General features: G+C 24.9%; 1 protein-coding gene across 1 annotated transcript; it reads left to right on the top strand.

Moving 5' to 3' along the window:
• The first annotated feature begins 1,080 nt into the window (after positions 1–1,080).
• Positions 1,081–15,345, top strand: LOC149060982 (uncharacterized). The gene is made up of 14 exons (XM_089215916.1): positions 1,081–1,207; positions 1,297–1,421; positions 5,089–5,138; positions 5,235–5,334; positions 5,426–8,281; positions 9,075–9,416; positions 9,534–9,869; positions 10,020–10,183; positions 10,254–10,449; positions 10,542–10,724; positions 10,964–11,036; positions 12,123–12,242; positions 13,374–14,027; positions 15,248–15,345. The coding sequence occupies exons 4-14, from the start codon at positions 5,296–5,298 to the stop codon at positions 15,343–15,345; spliced, it is 5,061 nt and encodes a 1,686-aa protein (XP_089072042.1). The 5' UTR covers positions 1,081–1,207; positions 1,297–1,421; positions 5,089–5,138; positions 5,235–5,295.
• Positions 15,346–24,488: the final 9,143 nt, after the last annotated feature.

Genomic DNA, 24,488 nt, shown 5'->3' with positions numbered 1-24,488 from the left:
TAATAAACTTTAGTTAGTTAAATTTGTTTTTCTTTAGTAACTTTCTGTTGATATTGTGTTAAATACTTCAACAACAAAAATAACTACATACATTTTGTTCTAAATTTTTAATTTAGTCCATTAGTCAATACGCTCTAAATATTGTAGTGTTAAAATATATAAATATATAGGTACATAGTTTAAAATAAAACGTACATTGCATCATTGCTTGTATATCCGAGCTGTATCGCCGTATGGATTATAGAAACTGGATTACTAAAACAAGGTTTGTTTTAGAATAATACTTGATAATTCGCTTTTTGTTTTTATAAATTATTATAATTTAACACAGTTCTATAGGTTTTAGATTTTAAGCATTTAAATGATAATGATAGTTGTGGCAAAATAATCGTATAATCACCACAAAATATTGTTTATACTAACTAAAAATATGTAGAATGAGACATTACATAAAGATTATTACAAAATATTTTTAGAACAATATAAAAAATGTAGGTATTTATTATAATTTTACAATAGTGTATACTATAATTTTGAAGTTAGTATATAATATGTACAATATTTTTATATTTATGATCAATAATATAATATGTTAAATGAATAGGTATGTAATAGTCAAGTATATAATATAATACAATATAGGTAAAATTAAAGAATATAAATTATACGTTTTAATTAATATAGAAAAGTTTTAAATTAATTTACATACTGATTTACAAATGGATAATTTTTTTAATTTTTAATATTTTATATACATAAATGTATCATCATTGTTATGTCTATTTTTTACGAAAATATTTATTTATACATTTAACAATGTTTTTAAAAATTCGGTTTTACATGCATTAAATATATTCAAAGCCGGTTTACAAACAACATCAACAATTTTTATTTTTTCTTCTCAAACACTGGTTTTATTTTTTAATAAAAGTGACTTTATATTTAAATTAAATATACTCACGTAACTTTTTTTGCAAATCCTGATGTGTTTTTAAATTGATATTATAAATTGGCATTTTAATACATTTAATTTCTATATGTGTATTTTTCAGGTTGACTTGAGAATTATCCTCATTTTTTTCAGCTAGCTTATCTGCACATTCTTGATGAATCAGATTACCATATACCCATCCAGCTACGTAGCCTATCATCGCACAAGCCTCATGATTCTCCATTAGTATATTTTCAGTATACATTGAAGATAAATGTATGTTAAGAACATCTTCTTTATCAGAATATTCATAAATATTTGGATCACCTATTACTTTTAACTGTATTTTAATTTTTTTTTTTAAGGTAACTGCACGTAGTCAAGAACTGAACTGCATCACATTCATATTCACAATTTCCATTTTTGGACGGTTTCAATAAAGTATTGCACATGCACATACGGATGGCTGAATGAAATTTTGTAGTGTCAGGTGTGATATTATTGCTTCCTTTTGCTCTTACTCTTGATTATATACAGTCTTATGATAGTTTTCTTTTTAATATGAAATATTTGTTATACTTTTCATTTAATTCGTTAAATAACAATTTTAAGGCACTAATATTTTCTTTCCAAACCATTATACATGGCGGTAATTTACCAGTTCTATTGTGGACTTAAATTTTTCCCATTACCTGTTCTGCTTCATTAAAAAAAGTCAAATGATCAAAACTCAGAAGTTTTAATCAATGGCTTTGTTAATGACTTTGCCAAACTGTATGTTATACTATTAAAAACGTCAAATAAATTATCAAAGAATTCTTTAAACCTTGCCGTATGTATAACTGAACTTTTCACTTTATTCAGTGAAATTAAAGTCATCATACCAGAACTAACCGAATGGCTTAGTGCTTGGGTGGCTTAACAAACACGTATTAGTGAGAATGGTACAGCTATTACACAATGTATTCATAGTGATTGGTTGTGTCTTAAAACCAGCGTTCTTTATATACATTTTGATTCCATTTATCTGTTTGTGTTAGGTTTATTTTATAACTCGTGTGTGAATGATATTGACGTAAAATTTTCAAACACATAAAAAATAAAATACACAAGTTGAAAACTGTATAAGTAACTAGCCTTCAACTATCAACCATATACCGGGTTCTTTACTAAATCTTCAAGCTGTATTTATAGTGCACATTTTTTTTAAATTCGATTAAGAGTTTAGTCCTGGGGTAATTAGAAATTGAAGACTGAAGTTGAAAAATAATATGGTCCCTTCAGTATTTATTAATTATTATAGGTAGTATAGAAGGAGCATAATATATCCATTACATTATTATAATATATTACATTGCATAGATATATATTGTTGGATATAGCTTATGCTGCTTATAGCATTGATTATACGTAGTATGATAGAAATCACCAGTTATAAACACATCGAGTACGGGCTTATGGTATTTTCTTGCGTATCACATAATATGTTGTGTATACCAGCATTTCCCAAACCATGGGTTATAAAATCGTTTTACTGTTTCTAGGTCGAGTTGAACTTCAATACGCTTCTTGAAACTCAGGTTATTGATCTTTCTGTTGACAAAACTTATGAAAATAAATTTAAAAATGGAACTATTGTAGATTTTTGGTGTGCAGTATCTAATGAACTTTCAATTAATGCAATGAAAAAAACTATTACTTTTTCCCATCACTTATTGGTGCAAAAAATAATTTTCTACTATGGCCAATATTAAAACAAAATAAAGAAACAGATTAGATGTCACACATAGGTGCATGCGTATCAGTTTATTTGAAATCGTACCTCAATGGGACATTTTATGCGACAGCATCCAGCATCAAAATTCACACTAAATTCAGCAATTTTCTATTATACTATTTTTTTGTATTTTTTTCATAATTTATTTTATTTATTTATCAAGTTATTATTCTGTTTATTGTATTTTATAAAAAACTCAATGATAAAATGGATAATAGGAATCTTATTTATTTACGGTATACTTTTTTTTTTTTTTTTTAGAGTGGGGTGTCGCGTACCTAATAAAGATTAAATTTATGGGTCGCCATTGCAAAAAGGTTGGGAAACGCAGGTGTATACTGTATACAACTGTTAAGTGACGTTTCTTGCCTGAAACTCAAATGTATTTGTTGCACGCGCGACTTCAGCATCATGCACATCGGTTCTGTGTGATCATACCTGGTTATATTTTCTATCATGATAGTGATTCTTATAATATTACATGGTATAGATGGCTCACTGGCAGCATTTCGAGCTACGCGTAGAGCTAATAATAAACTCCATTGGAGATTTTTGCAAGCAAATTGGGTTTAGTTAGTATCTTTGGGGAGTCAAAATTTAAAACTCTCAGTACTTGTAGTTGAAAATCTATACAATATTAATTTGTATAGCTGAGGCTTGAACATTTAATACAAGGTTTTTCATATAAGTAGTTCATATTTCTACTAAAAACTATTTTTAGTAAATTTGAATACCTAGGTATTCCTATATTATTAGTTATTTGTTATAACTAATTCAGTAAGATGTTCATGATTTTATAATTATATTTTATAAGTAATAATAATACAAGTAATGGGAGGGGGCTTCAGCTTGTTCACAAGTGAAGCGATTACTAACAAACATTGTTTAACGTTTTATGTTTATGTTAATTTTGGTAATTCAAATTTTTTTTTTAAATTATTAAAATATAGTATACAATGAAACCTTTTCAGAAATTCAACTTCTCGATGACTTAAAACTGTTTTAAAATCGTAGATATCATATGAGACAACTAGATAGCCAACTAGATGCATTTATTGAAATTGGTCAGTTATATTTCAAGAGGGAAAAATACGATTGATTAATCCATGACATTTATGACTATGCTATTGAATAAAATGTCTGCCTATTAAATATTTAAAATTAATGATTATAGAACCAGGCCCAGGACAAACATCAAATTACGACACAACAATTTTGATTGTATTTTTAAATTGAATTTTAAGAGTGATAAACATCATGGTAGTTTCTTGTTATGTATCTGGTTATGCTAATAGAAAGCAAAAAGAAAGCAACATTAATATTTTTTGTAAGTTACAGAAGCGTTTTAACAAGGGACGTCCATATACTGGGCTCAAATATTTAAAGCTATGTACTGCTTCAATTTAATATATTAGGTATTAAATGTTATTAAAAACCTTATTTTGTAATTTGTGATTTAATATTGATATATAAAATGAGTATTTAAACACAGTAAAAAAAAAAAAGCATATATTTTCTTAACTATTATTATTATTTATTATTATGTAACTGAAATCCATTTTAAAGATTTAATAAATGATTAAGAAGATTTTTATTATTGTAAAGAAAATTATTTTGTGATTTATAAATTATAATCATCACTATTAATTTTTTGGGTGTTATAATACATATAGTTCATGCCGTAATTAAATATTACATTTATATTTTAAATTATTATAAAACTTCTAACTTCTGCACTAACTTAAGTTATTATTTTGCACTATACTAACTTCTAACTAGCTATAAATTTGAAAAATTTCAGAAACTAACTTATATCCTAATTTAGTTAGATTTTATGTTAAAATAACTTATTTTTAACTAGTTGAAAAAATTACTTAACTTGCCCGGCTTTGGTTAATTCATACATGTAGTGAAAATGTAAAATAAATATTATTATTATTTAATGACAACGCTTGGTTTGTTCAATTTAGCAATGTTGAATTAGAAACCCTTATAAACATTTACAACCCAAATTAAGTGTAAATCATAGACCTATTAATTTAATAGAATGCAGTAATAAATTGAATGAGCAATAACTGGTATTTAGGAGGTAAGGTTAGTAGGTTGTCATATGCCCAAAGTTGTTTTTAAACCTTAACTTTTCCTGAAGAGAATGGCATGTTTCTGGTTTTTATACAAATAAATTTGATTTATATTAATTTAAAATACTGTACTGTCAATGTTATTTTTGAAACACCCTTAAATTATGATTTATTACATGAATTATATTCTTTCTAACCATTGAATTCTTTAAGTACAATTAATATATTTATAAAAATATGTTAAATATTCAACTGTAATTTAGATTGTTTTTAAGTGTATAAAATTATTATGATTTTAGGTGAAATTGTGTTTCTGTGATTCATTCCTTGAGTCAGCAAACTTCGAAAAGTAAGAGATTATAAGACCTAAAATTGCTTTATTATTCTGTGTATAAGTTATATAATATAATCACCACCATATATGTTCAAACTTTTAAATTTCTAGATAGTTACAGAATGATAAACTGATTGCTGAATTAATTATTTACTGATTATATAATATTATCATGGACAACTTGGCAGACGAGCAAATTAGAATCGCAAGAGTATGTGTAATTTGTATATTATGTTATCTTTATGATGAGTCATATAAGTATCATAATATATAATATAAATAATTTTACTTTTTGTTTTTAGACATTGTTCAATCTTGCTCATTGTTATTTGGGAACTACAAACATTGATGTTGAACAGGAAGACAAAATATATGAAGACAATGAAAAATCTAAAACAATAAAAAAAGATATCCAACAAACAGAAAAAGAAGAAGTAAATGAAAAAGAAAATTATATATCTGACAAAAAAGAAGAAAAAAAGTGTGAATCAGATAATGAAATAGAATTATACTTACAAGTACAAGTCGATTCAAAATTCCAACAACAATTATGTACAGATATACAAAACAAAAAAGACTTGAAAAAACAGAATCCTGAAATAGAAATAGAATTAAAAATAGAAATTCCACAAGAGTTTGATAGTGTGTATCTAAAAAATGCTGACAAAGAAAAACAACATTTTGAAGAGAAAGTTGAACAAAAATCAAAAAAAAGTCATGAATTTAATCAAAAAAAGAAAAGAGAAAACAATCGAGAACTAACCTTTGTAGAAATAAACGCTAATTCAGAAAAAAATATAAATTCTCTAACTACACAAAACAAAATAAAAAAAGGTAATGAAATTAAATTACAAGAAATAAATAACAGTGATGGTATACTAGAAACTGAATTACCAGAACAGAAAAATATAAATGAAAACATGATGGGATCGTACAGTAGGTCATTTCAAGAAAAGATTGAGGAACTTATTTTTAGGGTACCCTTAACAGAACAAAAAAGGGAAACAGAACTAATCCAAGAAATTGAAGATATAAATAAAGATATCAAAGAACTAAATCCAGAAAATTTTAATGAATTAAATAAAGAAATTTTGGAAAAAGTTTCTAAGAAGGATTATTTACCAGTTCAAATAAAATTTTTCAAAAATCTTTATTGTTCATTTATCCAAGATTCAGCACCTTTTTATAATAGATTAGATCAATTAAGTAATGATAAAACACAATCAATTGTACAGCAAAAACTGAATGAAGAATTCTTAAAAAAATTAGATGGTTTATTACAGCCAAAATGTAATGAACAAATACAGGAAGAAATTAATAAAAATGAAGTAATTCGAAATCAGTTTGAAGAAATTATTGGAAAAGAAAAATATCAACATTTTGATTTGGTTATACAATATAATTATCCAATGTCACAAGAACTAAAAGGACATGCACAACAGGTTGTTGGTAAAAAAATATCAGTTGACTTCTACGATGATGCATTAAAAACATTTATATATAAATCTGATAAAGATGCATTAAAAGAAAAATTATGTAAGGCAGGAACAGATGTAATCAACCAACCACAAAAAGAGGAAAATAAAGATATTCATTTCCAGTTAGAATTTTACAAAAATGTACAAGTTGAAGAGGAATTACAGAAAAAAAGCGAAAAACAATTACAAAATAATACTGGAGGAGAAACAAACGATGATGTAAAATTAAATACTGAAAAAAATGAAACAGAAGTACAAAAAGATTCTGATGTAGAAATAGATGACACTGAAGAAGAAATTCGAGTGTATTCTGAAATTATAAATGATGAACATTATAAAGAAATACATGAAAATTCAAAATTCAAAATTGAAGCATTGAAAAGTACAACAGAAGTAGAGTCTGGAGTGAAAATCGAAGAATCTGAAAAAGAAGTACAAGATGATTCTGATGTGGATATCGAAGGGTTTGAAGGAGAAATACTTGAGTTTCCTGAAGTAGAAATTGAAAATTTTGAAGAAGAATCACTGGAAAGTACTGATTCGGATACTAAAGACCTAAGCGAAGAAGAATTTAATGACATAAATGAAGTTATAGAAATAGTTGAAGATAGAGAAGTAGAATCGGATTGTTCAATAGACGATTATATACCTTCAGATAAAATACCTATTTCAATATGCAACAAATTGAATTTAAAAATTAATCCAAACTCTAAACTTGCACATGATGAAGAAGAAAAATTGAATGATAAAGAAAATGAAACAGTGGTACAAATAGATTCTGATGTGGAAACAGATGACTCTAAAGAAGAAATTAGAGTACATTCTGAATTTACAAATGATGAATATTTTAAAGTAACACATGAAAATTCAAAATTCAAAATTGAAGCATTGAAAAGTACAACAGAAGTAGAGTTTGGAGTGAAAATCGAAGAATCTGAAAAAGAAGTACAAGATGATTCTGATGTGGATATCGAAGGGTTTGAAGGAGAAATACTTGAGTTCCCTGAAGTAGAAATTGAAAATTTTGAAGAAGAATCTCAGGAAAGTACTGATTCGGATACTAAAGACCTAAGCGAAGAAGAATTTAATGACATAAAAAAAGTTATAGAAATAGTTGAAGATAGAGAAGTAGAATCGAATCGTTCAATAGACGATTATATATCTTCGGATAAAATACCTATTTCAATGTGCAATGAATTGAATTTAAAAATTAATCCAAATTCTAAACTCACACATGATGAAGAAGAAAAATTAAAAACAAATTCATATGGCCATACAATATTTACAGATCATATTAAAGAGAATCAAACATTTTTTGAACTTCAACATCAATTAGATGAATTATCTCAAGAATATAAAGGTTATGTACAACAAAAAGTGTTTAAAGATTTACAACAAGAAATAAATGATAAGCAGTTACAAGAAATGGCCATTTTTCCAGATAAATTTAAAGAGGTAAATTTATACACCGAAGAAGATTTTCAAAAAGAAATTGATGAATTACAAGCTGAATGGTGTCAATTAAAACCAGAATTTATGAGTGATGTTACATTAAGTTTTGATGAGGAAAATTCCAGCAAAAAATTAAAAGAAAAACCATTCAATTTATTCAATAAATTATATTCTATACACAGAAAACTATTATGCAAATTTGCTGATTCCAAAGAGTGGCCAGAGAATGTAATTAAACATATTATTAATAATAACTAGCATTCATAACTTGATAGTCTTAAAAGCGCTAAATATGCATGCATTTGGGTTTTAAAAAATTGCAAAAATGCACTTTTATTTTCTTAGGTACTAAAAATACAAATAATTTATGAAACTTTTAACAGTTCAGAAAATATTCTTAGGAAAATTAAATTAATATATCGTGCCATTATAGCTGTTCTCTTAAAATTAATAACATTACAAAAATGATAGATACATTCCTATATATTTGTTATATTATATCATACATTATTATATATTTATACTATACATTTTAAAATATAATTCTAAAATAACTTTGATAATCAATAAGTAACTTTAAACATTTTCCTTTACTAAAATTCTTCTTATTATTAAAATTATATAAAAAAATACTTATATTCATGTAAAGTTACAAATTAAATGTTGACCATATAATAATGATTTAATATTGTTGTTTTTTGTCATACCAGCTAGGTATTTGAAAAACATGAAAAAATATATTGTGAAAACTATGATTTCTCAAAATGTATAAATTTTTAAATAAAATGTATTATCACTAATTGTAGTTTGAAAATTGTAAAAATAAAAAATGTGCCCTAAAACCAAAAAATATTTAAAAAATATGTACATTAACTTTTTTTAAATGTTTATAAACTGATTTCTAACTTGCTAAGCAACAAATTTTATATTTCACAAAAACATGCAAAATATGCAATAACTTCTGAAGCTTGATAATTACTATTAAAATTAGTTTTAATTAGTTTTTAATATTTTATTTTAGTGTTTTCAACCATCAAGTTTACTGGACGTTTTATTTGATGAACCTAATGAATTCAAACCTAACGTGTTGGTGGTTATATTGCATTCTTTAGACAAAGGGTTTTCGATAAAAATTAACACGGAAAGGAATTCAAAATCACCAAAAGAATATTTTTACAGTTATTATGATGACACAATCTTAAAATATATAGAAGAAGAACATTTACCACCAGATTTATTGGATACGTTAAATAAAGCTGAACCCAAATTGTTTTACTCTGGATGTGTTATCGCTGAAATTTATGATCAGGTAGATGAGGTTCCAGGCCGGCTGTATAGGCTATTACTGCGTCCTTTTAATATGGTAAGCTATTTAAAAATATCAATTTCGTTATAATTAATCAGAAATATATTTTACGCATTAAGTAAAATTTTTATTTTATATTTTAATCCATAATATAATTACAATATTTAATTTCAGTCCATTAAAAGAGACATAAACGGTATAATTGCTAGAAATAGTCATCCCACTAACATAAACTATTGGTCATATAATAAAAGACTAAAGCTAGAGAGTATGTTACTTACAAGATATTATCCATTTATGTGTATGGATTCATCACCTATTGCCGGTTTAGTAGCTAATTTACAGCATCAAGTGTTAAGTTGTCGTACTAAAAAACTAAATCCACTTAAGAGGAAAAATAAATATTCAGAGCCAAAATCATTGAAAACAGATTTGTTTAACGAATCTAATGACAATTTAAATACATCAATGTTATCAAATGGATCACTAGAAGAATCTTCAAATTTAATGGTAGGTTAAAAATTTGTTCAATTACATCTAAAACCTAATAGTACAAAAGCTTATATAATAAAATTGTATGTATTTTAAATTAATAGGACAAAATATTGTTAATTTTTAATCTCATTTACTTGATAAAATTAAATATGTTTTTATATTTAGGATACTGAAAACACAAATAATGATAACATTGTCTTATGGAAATTTGATTTTTGCTTAAAATCGTTAATTCCTTTTAAAATGTTTGTATTATTCATAACAGAAATTGATGAATATTCTATAATATTATATACAAATTCAATGGTTGTTTCTACTAAAATGATACGGTATAGAGCTTTAAATGTTTTATTAAATTAGAAATATTTCAATGATTTTTTATTTTTACGCTGTTTACAGGTTCAAAATAGAACAAAATCTTTTAAATGTGTATATTAAAATTATTCAAGAAATTGTTCAACAAAGAATAAGCCCTGACATTGTAGTGGTGCAGAGATATACACATCAAAATAATTCAGCTCCCATTTCATTTTGTATTATTCCATCACTGTTAAATGACAAAATTTATAAAGCCAGTCACACAGATTTAAGTCAGGTAAATTTCAAACAAAATAACTATAAAAAAATTATTTTTCATATTAATCAATTATTTGGAATTTGTAAAAAAATATTTTGTTTAAATTTCAGATAATAGATTTATTCATAAATAATTCACATATTAAATATTTACCCTTGATTATGAAGTTGGGAAATATGCATGCATATAATAGTGAGATAACCAAATTTGAAACTGGAAAAAGAATCGCGCTTATGGAAAACAAATTGGCTACTGATACTCTAAACACTAATGAAACAAAAGAGAATTCTAAAGTAAGCATAAAAATAAGATAATTAATATTTTGATAAGGAATTAATTTTATATTTGTTATCTATTAAATGTTCAGGGTTACTCTACTTGAGCAACTTTTTATTTTAAAATTGTTAAAAGATTATCGTACACAAACATAAAATGATTTAGTTGTTTGATTAATATTATCATGTTAAAATTATCTATGATAGTGGTTTGATAATTAATATTTATAATATTTAAATATATCATTTTTTTGTAGAATCCAGAAATTAAAAAAAATATGCTGTTTTGTGGAACAAAAAAGTTATCTGCAAACTCAAAAAAATTTTTAGGTGAGTTTTAAAAATATTTATAGACAAAATAATAAATATATTTAACCTAATTTCAATTATCTACAATTACATATTAATTTTTTAAATGCAACAAAATAAGAATATTGTTCCATGAAAAATATTGTTAGTTTGCATTACATGTAATATCCAATGATGAAATAATTTTAAACGTTCATGAAAATTAATTTAACTTTTCTGTGAACTTTTATTTTTGCTAAGGATTGACAAACTTATAAGGAATCGTGATAATAAATTTTTAAGTATTTCCTACTCGAAATGATTTACTAGTTTTTGTGATTTTGACAAATTTTGTCAAAATTCTAACCTAAGACGCTTATTAAAATTATTGTAAACTTTTTTTTACTGTAATAATAACAATTTATAATGTCTTTCGTCAGACTTTTCTTAATAAATGAATAAAATTACATAATGATAAGTTAAATTGAATATCGTTGTAAGATTATTATTATTATTACTATATTTTTATTAATACATGTTTTTTTCTAATTACCAAATTTTATTAGTAAATAATATTTAATTAAAAATATAATAAATCAAAATTGTATTCTTTTTAAACTTATGTTTTAACATAATATGATGAAATTCTTTAGATATGTTTTTATTAGAACAAAATAATTGCATACAATATATCAGGGGTGGCCACAACGAGGCTTGCGAGTGAGTCTCGTGTGACTCTTGAAAATGGAAACTTAGCTTAAAGTAAAATAAATTCATATTATAATATAAAAAAACACTCCTCAAAAGTGAAATCCTATTCCTTAATACCTGCTATCTTATGAGTACTACCTGAACAATTATGCTCTGTGTAGTGTAAAAAATGAATGTTCCTTTATTTGTTATAAAATCAGAAATATATTTTCGTTTTATAAACATATTTACCTATCTTAACAAAGTGACTCATTTCAAAATATCTTCATAAATTTGAGACTCCCAAAATAAAGGTTAGTGGCCAACCCTGCTGTATATTGTAATAATGTATCTTATTCCGTAATCTTAAATTTTGAACATATTTGATAGTTAATTTATATAATAAGTATAAGAATTAATTTTTGTTGAATTTTACAGATGTATTAAAAATGGATTTAAAAGATGAAATACCGGATTCATCATCATTAAGGACTTTATCTATACCAAAGGACATTTTATTTGATGAGGATTCATTTCTTGAACCATCATTAATACTTGGTAAATCAATCTGCACAGAATCTAATATATTCAAAAAACCTAATCCTATAACAGTAAAAAATTGTATTTTTTTAAAAAGTTATTTTAAATATTGAATTAAATAATATAATAAATCAGAATTTCTTAACTATTTCGAACTTCTATTCAAATCTAAATTCTAACACAATAAAATATCTTAAATTTTAAAACAACATAATACTATACACATATTCAGTGGTAGTCAAATTATTTTGTCATGAGGGATAATAAGGGGCGGCTCGTGAGGTTCACATAAGATGGAGCACAAACAAAAAATTCATAGATCCGTACGTAAGATGGTAAAAAATATTAATTTTGTAACAATATGATTTTAATCTGTTTTTATATTATATTGTTGATATTACAATAGTTATTAGTGTATTACTTATTAGTTATTAGTTGACTTGAGAGCATATCGGTTGCAATTATTAATGGATAATGTACAATGTACATTGTACTGTTGTGCTTACTGCATTATTTTTTAGACGAACAATGTGACATTGAGGCAGTAAGCACAATAAAAATAGGTTCAGTGCACACATTAAATGTGCTCCAAACCACCATATATTACTAACCGATACGTCGAGACATGTAGCTAATATTTACTTGGCCATCTGGAGTATAAACAATTTGTGCTCCACAAATCATTTATAGACACTTCTCAACACAAAAACTGCAAAAACTTCTTTTATTATTATATATATATTTTTTATCACAGACTATGTGCATAATAATCAGTTATATGTCATTATAGGAAATTGATAATTTTTAAATAATTTTTTTGGCTGGTTCACTTGCTCCTATGCACCATACCACAAGCCGCCACTGGGGAGAATATAGTTGATTTTTAATATGCACTTCACTATTTAATTAATTAAAATATAATTTATGATTACTAGATATTCGACATTAGAAAAAGGTCAGTATCTGTTCCCCCTCTCTCTATTTGATCACTACTACACATATTTAAGTTACAATTGTGTCTTTTACAAAGTAACTATATACATTTTTATTTAAGTCCTAATTCATAATTTTTTTTTTTTTTTTAATTATATAATTGTATAAAAATAAAAATAAATGAAATAATTTATTTATTACGATTTAATTTTACAGATTTATCAAAAATGGATTTAAAAGACGAAACAGCTGATTTGTTAATTTTCAAACCTCAGACCATATCAAAGGATATTTTATTCAATGATGATACTATGCCTTTATTAAAAAAAAAGTCAACCAATACAGAGATGAACTTCACTCTTGAACAATTATTTATAAAGCCAATTCATGATGCAGTGTCAGAAAACGATAATTCTTCAGCTCAAGTCAAAGAAGAAATACTATCAGTGTCAAGTAGTTCTATGATTCCAAAAGTTAGATTTTATACCACTACTACACCATTTGAATCAAGTCCCGCTGTTGTGTTATCAAGTTTATCGACAGTTAATTCACTAGTTACGAGCATTAAAACTTATATGTTACCAGTTGAGACTCCAAGTTTGGGTTATATAGCGAAATTTGAAAGCTTGTCTTTACGAACTGGTGAAAATTTGTCAACATCGACATTTAATAATGATGATATTTATACCAATGTAGAATCATTACCAGTTATTCAACCTGATGATTTAATGCATTTGAAAAAAATAGATGATATGGCAGTAAATATATTTTATTATACAAATCAGATAACGCCCTCAACATGTAACAAGATGAGCACAGCTGAAAATAAATTCACAATGTTTTCAAAATCTAAATGCATAAAAAGTAGAGGTAGGTACCTAATAGAATTTAATATTAATTAATTAAAGGAACATATAGTTAAATTTACTTTTTACACAGAATAAACTGTACCATATTTTTAAATGATAGAAATTATCTATGAGATTCATATTGTATTTAAAGCATTGGCAAATAATCATGAATCCCTAACCAAACTGTATAAAGAAAAAAATAATTAATAATTACGTCTCTGATCCAAGATATTTGTGTTAAATTTATCTATAACTTTAGTATAATAATATTGACTCTACCAGCAAACCTGATTTTTCCTGCAACTTAAATTATTATAAACTACAGACAACCAGTGATTTTTTATCGCTGGACTTATTTTTAAGTTTTTTTAATTTTTTTTAAATAAAAATTTAGTTTTATTCTTATATTTTAAAACAGAATATTTTTATATTATTGGAGTGGTTCATGGATAGGTACTCGCAGAATGTTGGTTCACAACTCCATATACATAATTTTAAATACTTTTCTTCATTTTTTTCTGAAATAATGGCCGTAATTGTTAATTTCTTATCTTGATATATCTATTTTATTTTACCGATCATTGATCTAAGGTCTAAGATCTTAAGGAAGACTGTTAATGTCTCCTAGTATACATACTAATTTATTTTGATATTAATCAAAACTATAAAAATATTATATTTTTTTCTTATATTATTATAGAATATATTTCAAAAATTTCTAAAGAAACAAAAAAAAAACATTGAAATATACACTACAAAATGAAAAATGAAATGAAAATTATAATATAAGCCTTTTAAATAGAAAAAATGGATAAATATAAAAATATCCACTGAAAAAGTTCCATTTTTCAAATTATTATAACATAAAACAAATTTTATGCTCACTTAGCATATCATTCAATAACCAGAATAAATATGCTAATTCATATGAATCTACGCTCAATTTATAACTTGTATATTAATCATCCTAAATTGAATTTTTATGTGTCAAAAACTCAGAAAAATATTAGGTTTATGGAGATTAAATTAAAATTGTGTGTTGTAATTCTAAAAAGTACAAAATTTAAAAATTTAATTTTAATAAAAAAATGTTTTCAAAAACATAAATACCTTTTGAATCTTGCCTCTTATGTTAAATTAAATACTTAGTATAAGAATGTAATACATTATGAATATAATTGACTCTAATTCAACTAACTATTTGAAATATTTTAAAAATGTTTAATAAATTTGTTTTAGAAATATTAGAAGATCAATACATGTTACGATGTCTTCAATTATTTCATCAGCAGCCAACACTACCAGACATATTTATTCTACCTAATACACAGGTCTGAAAGTTTGTTGAAATACAATTTTTACAGAAAATAAATTTATTGGTATGGTTATATCTATCTAAAGAGATATTTATTATATCAAGAAAAAATGTTTTAATTTATCAGGAATTATCTCTAATTATCTATAAAGTTAGAAAAAAAAATATTTAAACTTGGACAATTAGGTAACAACTTTTTTAGTTGTGCAGACCCCGTATTTTGTAGAAAATACTTTGAGCTCCACTGCTTACTTTATAATATATAGGTAAAAATATATGCACACTCATATAAACATCTATATTCACATGCAAATATAGTATTATATATAATGTAAGCACATGTCAGTTATTAGAAAAACAAACTGTACCAGACAAATTTAAAAACAATGTAGAAATTAAATTTATTGTGTTCAACTCAAAAAAGCGTTGTTAAAGTTAAAAATATCTTGTTGAGGAACCAATGGTGGGATGTAAAATACAATTTTAGTATCTGATCACATTTTACTATTATGGTTTAATCTACGAGACCTTTTATATTCTGAATGTAGCAAATGATTGTTATGATATTACAATGATGTGTGTGTGTGTTATAATTCTGTCTATTATCAACGTTTGGGAATGTAAAAATGACATTGGCATCTTTTCTGATAAAAATGTGAATCTAATTGGTCCTTTGCCAAGAGACTAAAATTGAAAATTTATAGTAGTTTTTAAAAGCATCTTATAAAAAAAGTGAAAAAGTGGATGTCGCTTTGCTATACAGTAGGTTACAAATCGGTTACTGTAATGGATGGTATTAAATTTGAATTCAATAATATAATATCATTGTATACAAAAAACGATTCTGAGTGGAGACGGTTAGTCAGTCTAGGATATGTTGTTTTATATTAGTTATATTGTTATTGTTTCCAAAAATGCGAGTACCTGTAAAATAAATTCCAAATTAATAAAATAAAATTCATTATCAGTAGTGGACTTAGTTGGATGTTTGGGAGGTTAGCTGACCCACAATTTTTTCCTCAGTAAAATGTGACCTCTCAAAATGACAAACTAATATAACATCTTTATTATTAAAAAAAAAAATGTACAATTATAATCATTATTAAACTAATATTAAATAGGTAATAATAATTTATAAAATATATACATACTCAAGAATGTTTCTATAAAAATATAGTTATATACTTATATAAGTATATTACAATGTATACAAGGTGATTTTTTAAGTATGCTCTCCCGTTTTTTCCCTTAAATAGTACATTTATTCAAATTCGATAGTTAGAAATTTTAATTAGACTATTATTATGTTTATTTTTCAATTGACAACCCTCTTTTTTTACTGAAAATTATCAAGTGGATAATTTTTTTTGTAAATTTTGATGTATCTAAATCAAAATTCTAATGAGTAGTTTCTAAGTTTATACAACGTTTATCCAGGGATAATAATTCTTAAAAATGGTTTTATAAAAATAAAAACTATAAGTAATGTTAGATATAGTATTTATTATACTTGGATCACTTATACAAATTATTTTTAGGTATTGATAAATCAATAGTAATTGTTAACTTTTTAAAATCGTCTAAGCTCCCTATTTACCTAACCCGTTACCATATACATATTATGATCCTTAAGGTACAAAGTTACTTAACTCAAAAACTACTAGTTTGAGTTTTGATTTTAATACATCAAAGTTCTCAAAAATAAAAAATAAATCTGCTTATTAATAAAAAATAAATAAGGTTCTTATATGAAAAACTGAAGTTTGTAAAATTTAAAATTTACTTAACAATTAGTTATGACTTATGTCATATAAATAGTTGTATTGAATGTTGGTATCAATTTATGATATAAATAATAAATAGGTAATATAAATATTAACTTAATAATAAATATTAAATAGTTGGTTAAATTGTCTAATGTTTCTACATGGTCTCTCTTAAGTGAGGCAGTCCACAGTACTAAAATCCTGGGTATGCCACTGTTCATTATGTACCCGACTCACTCAGTCATTCATAGTAGGTATATACAATTTATTATATAGTATTAATATAAGTCATTAACAACATTAATGACATTAACTATCAATATTAAAATATAAAATGTACTCTACAAATTATAAGTACACACGAAGAATATTGTTAAATTACAGCAGTATAATTTAAATTGTTATTCTTAGTATTTTAATATGTAATTTCATCCAAATCTGAACTTAAAATAACTATAAAAAACTGTGTTTGTATAGTTTTCAGTTTTTTTTTTGGAGCAAACTAAACTACTTACGTGGAATGTTGGTTAACATTTTCAATCCATAGCTTTAAAATTTAAACGTTTTATACATTTTTAACAACTAAAGAATTTGTAAATTTTGTCATAATTTGAACTTAGGCATGTTTAATAAAAATAACGAGAGCAAAAAATTGTATGACAACATTGCTTCTAAAATAATGATAATCGTATACTTATATATATATATATGAAATTTGTGGAATCGTGTATGTTTATCATAGCTATTAAAATCTACACGATTCCAATATACCAATTAATTAATTTTTTTTTTACAAATGTTTATGATAAGTGATGAGTAATAAATAATAAGTCTTCTTAAACTTAAATGATTAATTTAAAATGATCTAGTAATTAAAGCAAGTTTATATTAGCTTAAAAAAAAAAATAACAACCTAATTATTTTTAATAAATATTACTTAAGTTCATCATTAGCCTAATATTAATCGATATGTATGTGATATTAATTTGTATTTTTTTGTCTATGTTAAAAGGAAAATGAAGATGAGATTTCAGATAACACATAAGAGATGTCATATAAAAACAAGTTCATACACAATACATGATAGTACGTTGATTTTATTTATATTTAAATAAGTTAATGGATATTACGAGGGCTTGGATTTTATAGCACTATAAATAGCTGAAAAATGCACCGTAATACTTAAAATAAAATAAAAGGCATGAAAAATAGCAAAAATGTAAATTTAAATAAAAAATATGTACAAATATACGTCAGAAAATCCTACACAATATATATATATATTATATAGTCATAACTGTTGTTATCCGATAGACCTTCACTGGACTACTTTAAAATAGATTTTATTGATTTTAATATGAATAAAAATGGTTGGTATTTAAATTTTTTCGATGGATTCAAACAAAATATAATTAATTATTAAAATAAATGACATACTTTTTTTATTTTTCATACCCCAAATAATATAAACTTGATTCATGAAAATACAAAATAAAATGTTTTTTTTATGAAAATCAGCAAAAAATAGGACCTTAACTTGAAAAATGGCACTTAAAACTAAAATTCTTCAAATATGCCAAAAAGGCATTAAACAATTTTTTATTTGGAGTCCACAATGTTTAAAACAAATGTATAGCTCACTCTGCCATTTTTATCTGTATCCTATAACAATTAGCAATTGCTATAAAATCCCAGCCCTCCATATTAAATAATACCCTGTTCATTCAAAACACACAAAGTCCAAAAACATGATTGTTGAGAATCAGCTTTTGCAATTTTTTCAAATTTAAAATGTATACCATATGTAACTAAATTTTTTTCTTTCTTTTTTTAATTGAGTTTCCCTTAATGGGAAGTAGTTAACTGTTCATGAGTAGTTGTAAATAATATGACACTGTGCAATTTATAGATCTTATTAATTGTTAAAAATTAAAGTACAAATTACTAAGTCAAGTCGGACTTAGTGACTTTTGCATAATTTACATGGACTTAGTGTGTTTTGTAGGTTTGTAATTATTAACCCGGCATTATCTAAATTCATAAAAATTAATTTTTTATTTTGTTGTAATCAATTGGTAACATGTTAATTTTTTTTAATTTTATAATATTTAAATTGTATTAATACATAAACAATTGATTAAAAACATTTAGATTTAGATCTAACACTCTTGTTGTGCATGGGAGAGAAGCATACCAAGCATGGTATTGTGAAGGAATTACATTTTTTTTGCATTACTTTTTCAAATCATTGTACTTCGTTATTGATATTGGTAACATACTTGTATAAGCTTTTTTAAGTTGATCAGCTTCTTTAGGAATAAACTCCGTTTGTGCAGTTGACCTTTTTTTAACTAATTTTATATTTATTTTACAAAACTCATCAGTATAATCATAACGTTAAAGCAAACGATTTGGATAATCTTTGTCCAGAGCCGGATTAATAAAATGAGTGGTCCTGGGCTAACATATTTTTAGGGGCCCTAATTTTAAAAATACATTTTTATACTCATATACTTATTAATATTTAGTAATTCAACAACAACAAAAAAACATTTTCCCTTAAAAAGTAAATTTATATTAAATTATTTATTTATTAAAAATATAATTTAATTAAAATGTTAATATATAAAAAGGTAATAATACAAAAATTACAAATAACTATACAATTAGAAGATTATGTAAAATTCATTTTTCTGGATTTGCTAGTTGCGAAGGTGTCCAAAACATCATCAAAGGAAAGGTTTTTGCATATGTCATTTTCAATTGACATTATGGTTAATACATTTAATCTCTGTTCCACTTGAGTGGACCTGAGTCGATTTTTAATTAGAGCTAATTTTGAAAATGATCGTTCTGCCTCACAATTTGTTAAAGGTATTGTCAATTATAACCTCAATGCAATATATACATAAGGAAAAACATCAATAAGATTTCGCTCATAGAGAAGTTTCGCTATAGCACTAGTATTATCAATATCTGAGGAAATGATTTTGATGTATTGATAAAAATGATTTATTTCTGTTTTTAAGTTATCATCAAGGTCGACATTATAAAACTTATACAATTATTTAATGATTCAATATCTGGTTCAATGTCAGTTTTAAAGTTCACCAAAAATTTAAATTGAGAGTAAAACAGACTATAAGCATTAAGTCTTCTATCAAGTTCATAAATCAATTTATCTATAATAATAAAGAATGTATCAACTTCAAGCTTTTTTCTCCCGCTTAAAATAGTTTGATTTTCACTTCTTTTTTGTTTTCTTTTACCAAAGTCTTCATAATTGTCCATAATTTTTTCACTTAAATTTTGTGCCAAATTCTCATATTCATCAAATTTTTTTCTTTCGTGAAATATAAATTGTTGTAAAGAACGAATTAAATCACAACCAGACAGTAACTCTAACCCAGGTTTCTGTAATTTTTCACTAACTTTATTAAAACGTTCTAAAATAGTTTGCCACAAGACACACATAAAAGCCGCCTCAAATTTAAGACATTTTTTCATTAACGACTTTGCTTCTCTCCTTATATCTATTTTTTCTTCAATATCATTATTTATGTTTTCCAAACAATTAAGAATATTATCATAATTTATAAATAATACTCTTACCAATTCATAATGACAACACCACCTTGTTTGACTTAAACTTTTAATACGAAGTAGTTTTTGATTATCATTTGTACTTAAATTTGTTGTTAAAATAGTCCACCTTCGTGGAGAGGACGAAAAAAAACATATAGTTTTTGTAGGTATGAAAAAAAATGTATTGCTTCTCGACATGACAAAGACTTTGTCATATCTTAAAGTTTTTATTTTTAGCCAGTGGCTTTTTCACCACTTGTGTTAATACCAGAATTGCATTTTTTGAGTGCTGAGATTACAACATTATTGCTGATATTAATTGTTTTTAAGAATAAAGATTGACAAATTCTAGTCTCCACACCATTTTTAAAAAAATAAATTTTTTCTACTGTCAGTTTGATATTTTGAATTTAACTGCCTTGGTCTTTGTCGATTAGGCTCACTTATCAATAACTTGGATAATATTATAAAATCTTTTTTTCTTTGAAAGTCAACTAGTCCCCAATAGTTATGGCATATTTCATTTCTTTCTTCTTCAGTGAAACTTAAGCAATCAAATTTGCATTTATCACATTGTATTGGCTTTGGCAATTTTTTTGAAAACTTCTTATTGCCTACAGTGTATTCTAATCCTAGATTTCTTTTTTTCTTATTTATAGGTCGAATTGATCCTTCAGGATTTGATTTATTCCATCTTCTTAAAGGAGTTTCTACTTGATTTCCTATAGACTGTAGAGTAGGTTGTAATAAATCAACGTTGGTTGTTTGAGGAATATCATCATAAACCACTAAAAAAAAAAAATCAATTACACTTTCAGAATGTTATTACCACTATTATTTAACATGATATTAAAATGATTCAAGTTTTAATTTTATCTTGATCGATATTATCAGGTTCATTAACTACATGCTCTGAATAAACTGTATTAATTGTCAATGGCACTTGCTCAACTGGTTGTAGTGTATGGTATGATAATTCTGAGGTTTCATTTTCAGAATCTGTATTTTCCTAAAATATAAATTTAAATTTACAGTTGTATAAAATTTAAGTTTTGAACTATGTTGGGAATTATTTTATATACAATATGTAAAATTGAATATTATAATTTAACTATATTATTATACATTATGGTTTAATACTATGAATATACCTCATAACCAATTATTGTCAAATGTACATAAATTGTTTTAATAATTTGTAAAATCTATATAACTCATCAATACTCAACAATAAAACTACAAGTAGGTTATCTAATCCAATCATTAAATTAATAATGATCTTTAATTTTTATTCATAATAAATAAAACATTATTTATTAGGTAGGCATTTTTCTGTGTGTTTTTAACTATTAATAATTATACAAAAATGATAAGTTGATGTAAGATATACTAAGCTATTAATAATAATATTAGTTACCTACCTGTGTTTGGCATGTAATATAATCACAATCTGCATCAGAGTCATCAAAATAATTTGAACTCTATTATCACAAAAATAAATAATTAAATTTAAACTATTAATTCTACATATTTTAAGTAAATAAATACGTGTAGTAGCTTCAGCAGCAATAAAATTATAATAATATGTTTTAAAATAAATAATTACTGGTTCTAAATTAGTTAAGTTCGAATTGATACCAATGGAAGTTGAAGCTAATGAAATAATATTGAGTATTAATACTACTAAATCGACTCATTTTGGCACTATAAAATAAAGTGATCACGCTTAAATAATATACATAAATAGTTAACTTACAACATTAACATAACAAACATATTTTAAGGTTACCTAAATAATTTAACTAATAATTGTTATCAAAATAATATTCTAATGTTAGTGAGAAATAGTAATATTAGTACCTATTTATAAATATTTATAATCAATGATAAAACCTAATTTATTTAATTGTAACCACGGTCTTACTAAAGGATATGATTATATAAATAATACTTCAAAAAATAAAAAATAATGAATTTATAAAGAAATACGACATACATAGGAAGGAACATATAGTTTTTAAAAATTGTATAAACTGGTGTTGGTGACAAATGACGATTAATATTGTTTAAATTTTATAATAACGAAACCAACATATGTCCATGAATTTGGCCTACCAACTTTACCAAAATAACTCTAAAGGTATGCCAAAAAATAGCAAATAATTAGCAAGTAATAGCAAGATGGTTTTCAAAATTACCAAGTCAATTTATATTTTAATGATTAATTTTTAATTATAAGACCAAGTTCAAGTAGTCCTCCCCCTTTGTCCAATCTACTGCAATACTATTCCAAATAATAGAAAATGATTAGTAAATAATACCAAGTTGGTCTTAAAAATCAGCATGTCGAGTTTCAACTAACAAATTAAAATTTCAATTTTCAACTTCAGCATCTTTTCTGGCGGGTAAATGAATGAATCTTGACTCTATATAGTAAATACTTACAAGTGGTGAAAATAGAAGATTCACCGTAGTTTTCAAAAGCTTCATAAAGAATAAAACTTAACCATTGTCTACTAAAAAGCTTACCGTGCTTAAAATTGTTTAACTCCATTTAACTAATGGAAACTTTGACTTAACTATTCAATATCATAATCATGACTAATTGTATGTTATGACAAAATTTAAATTCAAGTTATGTTAATAAGTTGCGAAATTTGATTTTTCTAATTAAAACTTTGATAAGTCAAATTCTAACAAATGAAAATAAAGTAGATTAATAAAATCTTAAACTTAGTACTTAAGGTATCCAGAACCCACGAAATAGAGGTAAATACCAAAACTCAAGTTCTTGTATAAAATCCAGCATCAGCCCCAGGGGAGAGCATAGTTCAAATCGCACTACTTAAAAAATACTTCCCACCTGTGGCGCCGAGACAGTATTAAAATAGTCGGGCAAACTTTTCATTAAAGGCAATACAACCACCAAGACCCAAAAAACATCTTTTACAAATTAATGGGGGGCTCTGCCCCCCATGCCTCCTTAATAATATTCCTCTATTTACAACAACACACATTTTTATATATTTCTTTAAACATTATTTAAATATATTATAAAAATTAATAATAAGGTACACATAACTTGAAACAGTTGTAATACTGTAATAATATAAATTATAAGTTACTAATAATTAATAATAGAATTTCACAAATAAAATATTAGTAATAGGTAGTAGTTATAAATTATAATATAATAAAATAGATAATAAAAAAAATAATTTTAACTTTTAAATAAATAATTTTTATTTATTTTAATGATAATCACAGTAAAAAGTAAAATATTCACTAAAAACAAATTAACAAAAAATAATTACATTATTTTAATATTTTAATTTTTTATTTAAAACTGTAGATTTTGTAGCAAAGTTGTCCATTATTGTTTCTGAACCTAACTGTATATCAGCTTCACAGGTGATACGCATCAGATCTTCCAATCTATCTTCCCCCATTGTGCTTCTTAAACGAGTTTTTATTAATTTTAATTTTGAAAAAGATCTCTGGTGAACAGCTTGATACTGGAATAGTCACTCCAATTTTTATAAGCATGAATAAACTTGGGAAAATAGATTTTAGACCAGCTTTACAGAAATCTTGAAAAACACTCATTAAACTTGATGAATTTTGCCACCTTTTTCATTGTTCACATGTAGTATTGTCACTGTTTGAATCGTTAGAGCTCAAACTTGAATTGTAATCATTTAAATTAAGATGCAGATACAATGGCAAAGTTTCATTATAATTTATAAACTGTTCATACTCCCTACGGACATCTTCTAACTTTAATAATGTATTATATACCAAACAAACAGCCTTA

The sequence above is a fragment of the Diuraphis noxia genome, unplaced genomic scaffold (assembly GCF_037042655.1).
Source record: "Diuraphis noxia isolate RWA-SAM2 unplaced genomic scaffold, SU_Dnox_SAM2 contig0001, whole genome shotgun sequence".
Taxonomy (NCBI): domain Eukaryota; kingdom Metazoa; phylum Arthropoda; class Insecta; order Hemiptera; family Aphididae; genus Diuraphis; species Diuraphis noxia.
This window is presented reverse-complemented; position numbering and strand designations above follow the sequence as displayed.

What these genes read in the sequence shown, in the direction of transcription:
- LOC149060982 (XM_089215916.1), top strand. Translation starts at nt 5,296, where the DNA reads ATGGACAACTTGGCAGACGAGCAAATTAGAATCGCAAGA. An exon ending in CCAAAGAGTGGCCAGAGAAT is followed by an intron (nt 8,282 to 9,074) that starts GTAATTAAACAT and finishes ATTTTATTTTAG; the next exon opens with TGTTTTCAACCATCAAGTTT. An exon ending in GTCACACAGATTTAAGTCAG is followed by an intron (nt 10,450 to 10,541) that starts GTAAATTTCAAA and finishes TTTAAATTTCAG; the next exon opens with ATAATAGATTTATTCATAAA.